The sequence below is a fragment of the Mus pahari genome, chromosome 10, assembly GCF_900095145.1.
Source record: "Mus pahari chromosome 10, PAHARI_EIJ_v1.1, whole genome shotgun sequence".
Classification (NCBI taxonomy): Eukaryota; Metazoa; Chordata; class Mammalia; order Rodentia; family Muridae; genus Mus; species Mus pahari.
This window is the reverse complement of record NC_034599.1, coordinates 57,599,744-57,611,325: the sequence shown is the minus strand read 5'-3', so window position 1 is coordinate 57,611,325 and position 11,582 is coordinate 57,599,744. Positions and strand designations below refer to the sequence as shown.

General features: G+C 50.6%; 1 protein-coding gene across 1 annotated transcript in view; it reads right to left on the bottom strand.

Moving 5' to 3' along the window:
- Positions 1–11,582, bottom strand: part of Itga11 (integrin subunit alpha 11) — a 107,300-nt gene that overhangs the window by 85,291 nt on the left and 10,427 nt on the right. The window contains exon 2 of the mRNA XM_021206181.2: positions 2,125–2,236. Coding sequence (XP_021061840.1) covers positions 2,125–2,236 — 112 coding nt within the window. The remainder of the gene's footprint in view (positions 1–2,124; positions 2,237–11,582) is intronic.

Sequence of the window (11,582 nt, the reverse complement as noted above, 5' to 3'; positions counted from 1 at the left end):
ATGGGATCTTTATAGCGAATCATTTAGTGAAAAAAAAAAAAAAAAAAAAAAAAAAAAAAAAAAAAAAAAAAAAAAAGCCAGGTAGGAGTGAGTACCTGCAAAATGAAATCATCACCACACACACAGGCACACACATGTATGAAAACACATGTGCACACACACAGACACACACACATGCACACACACATATATGAATGCATGTACATGCATGCACACAGACACACACATACATACACACACATACATAAACATATGCACATGCACACACATGCATGAAACCTGGCTTAATGAATCTATGGTGACAAGAGTCAGAATCATGGCTGTCTGGAGGGACACTGATTAGGTAGGGGCACAAAAAATCCTTTTGGGTGCTTGTGTGGTATGGGAGCTGATTGCATGCAGATGGATAACAACTTCACTGTAAACCCAAGTTAATCACAGCATTATGTAAGCTAGACCTAAACAGAAAGATAAATAAGACAAAGAAGGAAAAGAGTGATGGTGTAGGGAGTGGGAAGAGGGGGAGGGAGAAGAGGAGGAGGGGGAGGAGAAGGATATGGAGGAGGAAAAATAGGATGAGGAAGAGGAAGGCGAAGGAAGAGATGGAAGAAAATGGAGAGGAGGAGGAAGAGGGTGGGAAGAAAAGGAGGGACATGAAGAGGAAGCAAGAGGTAGCAGTGGATGGGGAGGAAGGATAAAAGGAGGGAGAGGGGAGGAGGAGGGTTGTCTGGATTGGGAGACAGACACAGCAGAGGTGCAGGAGAGGGGGTCACAGGAGGATGGAGGGTCCACAGGAAGGTCTAGAGAACCGAGCAGTGAATGGTGTCATTTGGAGAGAGTGCTGAGCAGAAGAAAGGGAGGGGAGTAGAAAGGTCAGAGGGCAAGAGGATTCAGCTTGGGAAAAGCAGGTGAGGGGCATCTGTGGCCTGCATCCACTGCCAAGGCTCTGAGAGCATCTAAAAGTGCTAAGCGCTCACTCTCCTGTCAGCCGAACCTGCAGTGAGAATAATTGGATGAACTGAGCCCATGTGTGAGGAACATGCCCGGGGGCGATGGAAATGTCCTAATGCTGCCTGCTGGGGATGGCCGGGCAACCTAGTAAACTTACTAAAATCACCACTGACTTGCACACTTCTCACGATTAGATTACACGGTCGGGTGGCTGTTTTATAGCAAAGTTATTAAAACTCAGAGGGTAAAGCTTCCCTTCCCTTCTCAGTCCTCACTCTGCTGACTCTGTACCTTGTGAGCAACCTCACACCCGCCTGCAGATACCCCGCCGCCCTCCGAGGACGAAGGCAGAGGTACCGTCTCACAGTTTAGACACCCAGGTTTTGAGGTGGCTCATCAGTGGCTCCCAGTGCCTGCTTCCTCTGTCATATAACCTGGAAAAGGGGCTTTGCACCACACACCCATTTCACAGATGGGACAACGGATGTTCAGGTCTCTGTGGATTGATGTCTATATGCAGGTGAGGGCAGGCACAAGGTAAGGTGAGAGCCTGGGATCGAGCAGTGGAAAAGGTAGGTGGGCGGAGATTTTTGGAGACAGGAGAGAGAGAAGGAAGGAAGATGAAGGAAGAGAAAGATGATCCAGATTCCCCCTGGCTTTAAATAGCCACAGGTAGTTATGAATATCATATGTGGGCAGTTTACATCAATATCAATTGGCTCTGAGTAAACTGTGTGGACATTTTGTGGGGTGAGAATTTACTGATATAAACCTGACATATAAATTACAAGCCTCTAGAGTTTTGATTTTATCAGGTGGCTGGGATTTGAGACCACTGACCACAGTGGATGGATGGCTAGGAATGTGAGCACAATCCACAGCAAGAGAGCCAGAGATGGGCGGTCACTGCCTGGGGCTAGCTATGGAGGTAGTGGTGTCACCAGGGTCCCAGAATAGCTGGCAATAGTGCAGAATGGTGCAATTTTATAAATATTTTCTGCAACAGATCTCATGTATAGTGCCTATGGGATTTTGACCTTGTCGATGGAGAGCTGATTCATAGGAATCAGGAGGCCTGGGAGAACCAGTCTGAACAGCTGGCTGGACAGGAGTAGGAAAGGGCACTGGTATGGCACAGCCCTGGGCTAGGTGGACCCAAGATCTGCTACTCACCACTTCTTGCCACTGATATCATGCTGCTGTACTGTGTAGCCAAAGAAGGCAGCACTGGGACCAGCAATGACCCGGGGATTCCTGGTATCCATATTGAAGGTGTCCGTGAATCCTGCATGGGCACAGAAAAGAGAAATGGGTGAGTCTGCAGGGTGCAGGCACTGCCTAAGGGTGTGTCTGGGCCTGCTGGCTGCTCATCTGCCTCAGAGAGGCCTGGCTGTGAAACAGGTGGGTGCCTTAGTCTTTGAAGAGCCCTCGTGTGAGGTGATTGACAGGTCTCTGGGAGACTCCACAGTCTGATGGGAGAGGTATGAGATGAAGACCCTACCTTGAGAAGATACAGTTTGAACGGCGGACCATTTCTCACATGGCTGGTGCCTCAGCGCCCGAGCCAAGGTCCTGCTTACACATAGTGGCCGACTGAATAGCTAGAGACCAGGATGCTGGCAATGCCCACTACTTTTACGATGAGCCCTAGATTTCACACCAGCCCTATGCGGTGGACATCAGCACCTCTGTGAGCCTAATCTGTGGGAACTTGCTCTGCAGGCAATCTGGGGACAGGACCAAAGAGCCTGGGGAGCTGAGGCAGGGTCACCCTCTTTAAGGGCCAGACTTGGAGGACTGAAGAGCAAGAAGGCTCCGCCCACAGAGAGGGTCTCCCTCTCCACCTCAAGTCTCACCCTAGGATCAGAGCACAGTGTCCTTCATGGGGCTCCGTCTAGACCGGTCAGCCCCCTGCCCCCACCGCCCTCACCCAGTCTCCTTGGGGGGGAGAGGAGTGAGGCTTGACCACAGGAAAGAGACATTTAAGTTCCAGAATCCAGTAACTGCATATGTCTGCCCAAACCAAACTAACCAGAGGGTGGATTTCCTAAAAAAAAAAAAAAAAAAAAAAAAGATGTTGAGCCTTCTGACCTTGGCTCTCATCAACCTCTGATTGTTCTGAAATCCGTGGCTTTCGTTCCCTGGTGGTGATGTGTGTGTGTGTGTGGGGGGGGTGGCGGGTATAACCCCTCTCACAGATTACTGACCTCAGATTCAAACAAAACAAAACAAAACAAATTGTTTTTGATGGGACTCAGTAGGCTGGCTGCTGAGATGCCGGGAAGGCTGGCAGGGCAGTGTGTCACTCTTCTGCCCCAAGTCTGGTGACAGAAGGAGAATCCACAGCTCCCTGATGGCCCTCAGTCTGTGGCTGATGGCAGTCCTGTTCTCTTTTCCGGATTCTTAACTTGGCTTTAGAAAATGACCCGTTGGTCCCAAGGGATCAGAGCCGTAGCAGACTCAAGCTTGAGTGTCACGGGGAGACCAGGTCTCCAATCCACTTGGTGGAGACAAGGGCGGAGCCACTGCCTCCCACCAGGTCTCCAGGGCTGAGGGACATGGCCCAGTGTGACCCCGTCTACGGTCAATCCAGTGCTCCGTGATAGTTTAAGGAATGTGTGCTGAGTGTCTGTACTCGGCTGGACATTCTTACCATCTCACCTCGCTCTCCCAAATAGCTTCCCAGGGCTCTCAGGCGAGGGTGCCACAATCTCCAGTGAGAGCCGAGGGATTGGCTTAGAAGTGCTTACTGCACAAGGTTCAGCAGCAGAGGCTGACATTGACAGTGAGGACAAGGAGCAGTTGCTGCTCCTCCTGTCAGATCCAAGTCACTTGTAGAGCGTGAGGATTCTTGGAAAGCTCTTAGTGAGCTCTTCTTACTGGGTTCAAGACCCTTGTAAGTGAGCAAAGGACAGAGAATGGGGTTTCCCCAAAGTTGCCAGCCTTTCTTCCGGCCCCTCTTTATTCTTTGTATGTATATATGTATGTATGTGTGTGTATGTATGTATGTATGCATGTATGAATGTACATATATGTGTCAGTGCATAATGTACATATGCGCGAGTGCATGTAGAGGCCATATGTTGCTTCACAGTTAACTTATACCTTTGGTTTGAGACAGAGTCTCTCATTGACCTGAAATGTTACCAGGTAGCTGCGGTAGCTGGCCAGTGATTTGTATGCATCTGCCCATCTCGCCCATCTTGCTGTCATTAGGATTACAAACACACATCACTTGCCACACCTAGCTTTTACCACAGCGTCTGGGGATTCAAACCCAGGTCCTCATGCTTGTGAGGCGAATGCTTTACCCACGGAGCCAATTCACCTGCTTATTCTCTACCTCTTCTTTGGCGTGACTTTTTCTACAAATCTTCACTTCTGAAAAATGTCTGTTTGGGATCTATTCTGGGGAGTAGGAATGCTTGGCTGGCTGAGATACAGGCTTGCCGGAGTCCTCAGCCATGCCGAGTTGGCCAACGGGCTTGTTTGTAAGTCAGTGGAGTCTGAAGAGATGCCAAGAGAAGTGTGGATAAGGTGGGGCGGTTTGAGTTCTAATCTTAGCTTTGTTATCATTTGTCCGTGGGTCTGTCCAGTGAGAATATTTCTGCTTCTCTGTGCATCCGGTACTGTCACATAAGAGGGTTCAGCCCCACATCGTAAGTATACCTCCACATATATCAGTGGTTCTCTCAGGGCAGACACATAGCTGACTTCCAGTTGTCAGCACATGAGCATCTGCCTTGAATCTCTGCAAACAATTGAGAATTGGAGACCGGGCAGCCGGGAAGAATGCGAGCTCATCTGAGTATTGGCTAAACACATCTGGGAAGGGAAGTCTCCAGGCAAAAAATGATAATATTTTGCATTCCTAAGCCAAGGGGAAGAATTAAGGAAAACCATCAGCTCATACTCTGCACTATCCAGGCTTGGCTCTCCTCCACGTGTTTGCACCATGGAGACTTGGTCACAGGCTGGAGCTTCTGGATACGGAAGACATCAGAAAGATGGAGCCTTGGTGGGTGACCAGGGAGGGCCGTCATCTTTCCATAGAAACCCTAGCCTCATCCCCAGAGCTGGATGGTGCGACTCAACCCTCAGTGAGCTCCAGAGCAAGAGAGCAGGGCATCTCTGCGATGGTTCACACTAGTCACCAGCCCGATAGGATCTAGAATCACCTAGGAGACAGATCTCTGGATGTAAGGGATTATCTAGGTTACCATAATTGAGGTAGGAAGGTGCACTCTAAATGTGGGTGGCACCGTTCCCTGGTTGGCATTCTGAACCACGTGAAAAGGAGAGAGGGAGATGAGTACCAGGATTCATTGCACTCTGCCTCCTGACCGTGAGTGGGCACAGTGTGACCAGCTTCTCCTGCTGCCATGATGCACCATACCCTCACAATGTGAGTGAGAATAAACTAGCTCTGGCACCAGTCACCCATTAGGCTTAACCATTCCAGTCCCGAGGAAGTTGCTCTTCTCGAGTATTTTGTCAAAGTAACAAGTCACCATTACACAGTCCCCATCAGGACTCTCAATGTCCCACAGCTGCCCGCTATGACCTCTCAGGACCATGTAGTGCTGGAGTCTAAGGAGTCCCTCCCCTTCCATCTTTAGGGGTGTGAGCACCTAGAGAGGGTGGGAAGTCGTGCTGACTGGAGAGCAAGTGCCAAGGTCACAGGCCCAGGAGGGGACTACTGACAGAAACAGCACCTTACAGACTGAGAGAAGGGTGCATAGGTACGGAAAGGTCAGCTCTTAGGAGCTAAGACTGCTGTGGGAAGAGTGAGGCTGGGTGTAAGGAGTCTGTGTGCTTATCTGTCCTCATTTCCATACCATCTCATTAAAGACGAGGAGCTTGCAGAGCAGCCCTGGGAGCACCCCTGTGGGAGAGCACCCCTGTGAGGGAGCACCCCGTGGGGGAACACACCTGTGGGGGAGCATCCTGTGGGGTAGCATCCCTGTGAGGGAGCACCCCGTGGGGGAACACACCCGTGGGGGAGCACTCCTGTGAGGGAGCACCCCTGTGAGGGAGCACTCCTGTGGGAGAGCACCTCTGTGAGGGAGCACCCCTGTGGGAGAGCACCTCTGTGAGGGAGCACCCCTGTGGGAGAGCACCTCTGTGAGGGAGCACCCCTGTGAGGGAGCACCCCGTGGGGGAACACACCTGTGGGGGAGCACCCTGTGGGGGAGCATCCCTGTGGGGGAGCATCTCTGTGGGGAAGCACTCCATGGGCAGATGGGTGGCTTTCTTCAGGAGTCTCCAGGGGTGTTACTTCCTTCTTTGCTAGCACTTTAGTCTGATACAAGTGTCCCTGAGCTTTAGGGCTCCTGCGAAGGCCAACTGTACCTCCACCTCTCTGAGTGATTCAGCACCTAGCCTGGCCTTCTTGCTGTTAGAGTCAGGGCTACAGTGGAGACAGGTAGGGAGGGTGTTGGCTTTGTGACAGCAGGTCCCTTCTTACCACAGGCCTTCTGTTCTATAGAGTAAACTTGCCTGCACGAGGGTCTTCCCAGGGGAGACTGGAGCTCCTGATTATTCTTGCAAAGCCCACCTCACACTCTACTTCAATCAACGCAACAGTGTCACACTTCTTTAGCCAACAGTGCCCTTAGGGACATCCCGCCTCTGGCTAACTGTGCCTTCTCCTTTGAAGGCAACAGCATGGGGTTCGTCTAACTTTATATTCCTCCAGCCATTGGTATCAGTGGCCAGCCCCTGCACCCTTTCTTTTTCCCTTTGTGTCTCCTCCTTTCTTCTGTTCACCCACCCCACCCTCCTCTTCCTCTTCCTCCTTCTCCTATTTCTCTTCTCCCTCCTCTTCCTCCTTATTCTCCTGCTGAGAAGCAGGACAGAACTGTTTCTTTGGTTAGGACTTGCATAGATTTCCTTCCCTCAGGCAGGTGCAGAATTTCATACTTTAATAGAAAATGGGCTCTGTGTGTGTGTGTGTGTGTGTGTGTGTGTGAACATAATCGAGGAATTGGAAGAAGATGAGGGCATGCTACACAGAGGGAAAAAATGACTTCTTCCAATTAATTTCGGGGAAAGGGGTGAGGCTTAAGGGAGAAGGCTGTCTGGGTGGGTGTTGGGGGTGACCAGAGAAGGGAGGAAGGGGACGTAAGCCAAGGGGGAGACTTCCGTGGAAAGGCGTTGCCTCTTGCACCTTGCATGAGCAACACCCCTGGCTCTAAAGGAATCCATAGGGACATTATCTCATTTGGGAAGCAGCAGGTCCCCAGGCCACACCCTTGCTGCTCTGGCAGTCAGCACGCTTCTGACCCCGAGCAGGCCAGTAGGAAGAAGTAAAGCCTGGTCTCTGGAAAGCTGAGGTCACAGTGGCACGTCCCCTGGCTCTATATGGTCCCGTCTCTATATGAGTTCTCCACATGTGGAAAAAGACACAGCAGGTGTCTGAACACTCCCTCTCACAAATAAGGAGAGGGCTGGACATCCTCACTCCAGCATGGATAGGGCCTGCTTTGAGAGTCTGGAAGACTCAGAGGGGCTGACTGGTGAGCATGCTGGGGGCTTCACATGACCCATTCACCTCGTGCTCCTTTAGGAAGTTTCCTTTCCCTGTCCCGCCTCTTGAGTCCTTTACCAAAGAGGCCTCTCATCCTGAGCCAGGCCTCTGCTCTTCCTCAGTTTTCTATCCTAGCAAATACTTAACTTCAGTCTGCCCATTCTCTGAGGGCCACAGTCTGTGCTAGTGACTACTTGATATAGCTAATATGATCTGCCTCAGCTCTCCAAAGCTCTTACAGATCTACATGAGGAAGACTTTTCTGGATGGAAACAGCCAGCCGGGGTTTGGGCAGCCTGTGTGGAATTGAGTTGTGTGGAACCTTTACCCGGGCTATGGAGAGCAGGCGTTTTCAGGCCAGATGGCACCCCACTGAAGTAGAGGCCTGGACTGGGGCAGGGCAGGAGAAGTGGGGGAGGGCGGGAGAGAGATGAGAGAGAGCATCCGGAAGAGCCATAGTGACCCCATCCATTTGGGCTAAGTCAGGAGTCTGCCAATGTGCTAGTTAAGCAGATGTCAAACAGCAAACAGGCCAGGAAATTGAAAGTATGCTGTAGTTGGCTGGAATTAGCATGGTTTTCCCTCTCCACCCCAGAACTGTCAGTGCCTGTGGAGGACACATGCATGACCCCTTTAAGAGTAAGGGCCACAGATGGATGAAGGCCAGTGCATCCTTCTCTTCCTTCCTTCCTTCCTTCCTTCCTTCCTTCCTTCCTTCCTTCCTTCCTTCCTTCCCCCTTCCCCTCCCCTCCCCTTCCCTTCCCCTCCCCCGTCTCTCTATCGCCTTCAGAGCACCATGAGGAATATTGGTAGTTCCATGCTATGCTCTTCACACAGTGAGTGACACAAAAGAAAAACAAACAAAACCCGGATTGATCTGTAACTTTCTTGCTTAAAACCTTCTGGCACCCCAACTTGTACTCTTCACAGACACACAGACACATACCCCACACAATACACAAAGACACATACACACACGCGTACCACACACAGACATACATAATACATACAGACACAGAGACAGACACAGACACAGAGACACACAGACATCCCCCCCCCCAGACACACAGACACACAGAGACACAGAGACATACACAGACATGCTGCACATGGAGACCATCCATTCTCCAGGGTCCTTGGATACTGCAAGATCTGCTTTTCTCAATCCTAGTGTTTATCAGGTTCTGTGCTCCAGCCACACACAGTCCTTCCTTAGTGCCCCACACACCCAACTCCTTCCACCTGGAAGCTGCTCTCTTTGCCTGGGACAATCTTCTCCAAAGCATCTCTGTCTCTCTGTCTTTCTCTGTCTGTCTGTCTGTCTGTCTGTCTGTCTGTCTGTCTGTCTGTCTGTCTGTCTGTCTTATGTATATATATGTGTGTGTGTGTCATATAGGTGTGTATGCCTGAGTGAATGTGGAGGCTAGAGGTCAGCCTTAAGTGTCCTTCCTCAGAGCGCTGTCCACCTTGCCGTTTGACAAGAGTCTCTCACTGACTTAGAGTTCTCCTAGCTTTAGGCTAGGCTGCTGGCAGGCAAGTCCTGGGATCCATTTATCACCCCCAGAACTGGGATTCCATAAAGTATGTTTGCCCCACCCACCGGCTTTTACAAATGGGTTGTAGAAATGAAATTGAAGCCCTCGTAGATATAAGGTAACATTTCACCAACTGAGCCACGCTCACACCGTAAGCAAGCATGTACTGAGCCACGCTCCGAGTAAGCACTTCTCTAACTGAGTCATCTGCTGGCCCCTATCCATAACATACTTTCTCTGCTGGTGGCTCCTTCTCAACACCAAGTTCCAAGGTCAGACCTCTGAGATGTTTGACCATCTTATGAAGAACCCATTTTTCTCTCCCATAGCATCTTCTTTACTTCTTTCACAGTCAAAAATGATTGCAGGGTCTTTAAGTCATACAAGGGAAGGGACCAGCATGTGCTGGAGCCTTCTTCCGAGAGCTGATCGGATTCAAGCTCATATTTAGCCATGATGTGTTAGTCGGAAGGTTTATACCAGGGTAATTGGCCTCTGCTTCAAATTAAGATTCTCTCTACTCCAGGGCCGGGGAGGTGGCTCACTCAGTAAAGCATTTGCATCATAAGCCTGAGCATCTTAGGTCAGGTCCACAAAACTCATTAAAAAGCCAGGCGCTCTGGTGCTCACCTGCTTTGGGATGCTGAGAGCTGCAAACCTGTAGGCCAGCTAGCCAAGTTTCAGGCCAGGGAGAGACCCTGTCTCAGACATGGCAGAAGGTGTCTGAGGACTGACATCCACGGTTGTCCCCCACATGACCCCACACATGTGCCATGCATGCATGCACCCCACTGACACCCTCAGCTGTACACACACACACACACACACACACACACACACACACACACTCTCCTTCCACTTCATTCCAAGAAGCAACATCAACTGATAAACATTTCACAGCACAGCACTGGAAGGGAATTTGTTCTTTTTTCTTTATCTTGAGCACCTAGGACAATGCTTAGCACACAGCAGGTGATCATTTGTGAAAGATGAAAGCAAGGATACACTTGTGAGACACTAACCTGCCATAGAAGTTACTGGACTATAATAGCTACAGCCCCAGGGAAGGGAGAAGCTTAGAGTGGTGAATTTGGCTCCAGAAGTCTTAGCTCCATCCCTAGTGTGGTTCTTTTTCCTGGCCCTCAATTTCCTTTCCTGAAAAGGTACCTGCTGGACTACGTGCCTGGTCTCTAAGTCCTAGCATGGGGTTTAAAGACATCCATGCACGCTCACTCTGTGTCTCAGTTCTTGAGGTCACCGTACAGCACAGCTGCCCGGGTGCTGTTCGCACAGATGTCAGTGGTACAGTTTCCAGCTCAACAGCTGCCCTGTGACCCCCTTTCCCTGACATGCTAACCAGCTCTCAGAGCTTGGTTTGGTTTCCAGTTCCTGGGCTTGGGTCTCATCTGCCTTGGGTGTGTAAATAAAGAGATCTGTGCATCCAAGATTAGCCTCAGCCAGGGAAGTGGGCAAAGCCGGGCAAACAGCAGGGCAAAGCTAGAGATGTGCAATTTGTGGCAGGGCTTTCCCTTGGACAAGAGGAAGGAGGGTAATGAGGGCCCAGAGAGCTGCCGGCCACCCTGATCTGGTTCTTTGAATGTCAACTAAAAAAAGGAGTTGTGGGGGGCCCTTCCCTTCCAAGCTAGCAGGCTCACCCTGCAGTGGATGCCCACACCCATTTAGAAAGTTCTTTAGCTGCATAGGGCTCAACACAGACCCACTGGATGCCACTGGCTTGCTTGTTGGGGATGGGAGACTTTGAGGAGAGAAGCCTTGGCTGCTTGAGGCTCATGTGGAAGTCCTTCTGGGTTTGGATATAGGTCAGGGTTTTTGTCTGTCTGTCTGTCTGTCTGTCTGTTTGTTTTGAGGCAGGGTTTCTCTGTATAGCAGCATTGGCTGTCCTGAAACTTGGTTTGTAGACCAGTCTGGCCTTAAACTCAAAGATATCCACCTGCCTCTGGTTCTTGAGTACTGGAAATAGGTGAGTTTTGTGGTTGCAAAACCATCTCTATTTTCCACTGTACTTTCACATGAACCATCCGTTGTCATGGAAACAGAGAACTGCTGGTGGGTAGTGAGCATCTTGACTCCGGAGCGATGCACACCAAGGGTGGGCCACCTGTGTGGGATGCTCAGACTCTGTCAAAGTCTTGTTGTTGAGCATCAAGGGGGCAAGGGAAGGTCTTGGGACCCAGGATTCCTCATGAATGTGAGGAAGATCAAGGTCTAGCCTGTTTCCTGGTGCTAGAAGAAACTATCTTGAAATAGAGTTCCTAGGGCTGGGTGGTAGCTCAGCCAGTAAAGTGTCTGCTGCACAAGCATGAAGAACTGAGTTTGATCCCTGAGAACACACGTTGGAAAAAAAATCTGGCTATGGCAATGTGCACTTGCAGTCCTGGTGCTAGGCGTGTGGAGCTGGGTGGAAGCAGGGCTTGATAGCCGAGCAGCCTAAGCTACCAGCAAGCTCTATAGACACCAGGGAAAGACTGAGGGTAACACCCGAGGCTGTCCCCTGGCCTCTGTGTGCAACACCCGAGGCTGTCCCCTGGCCTCTGTGTGCAACACCC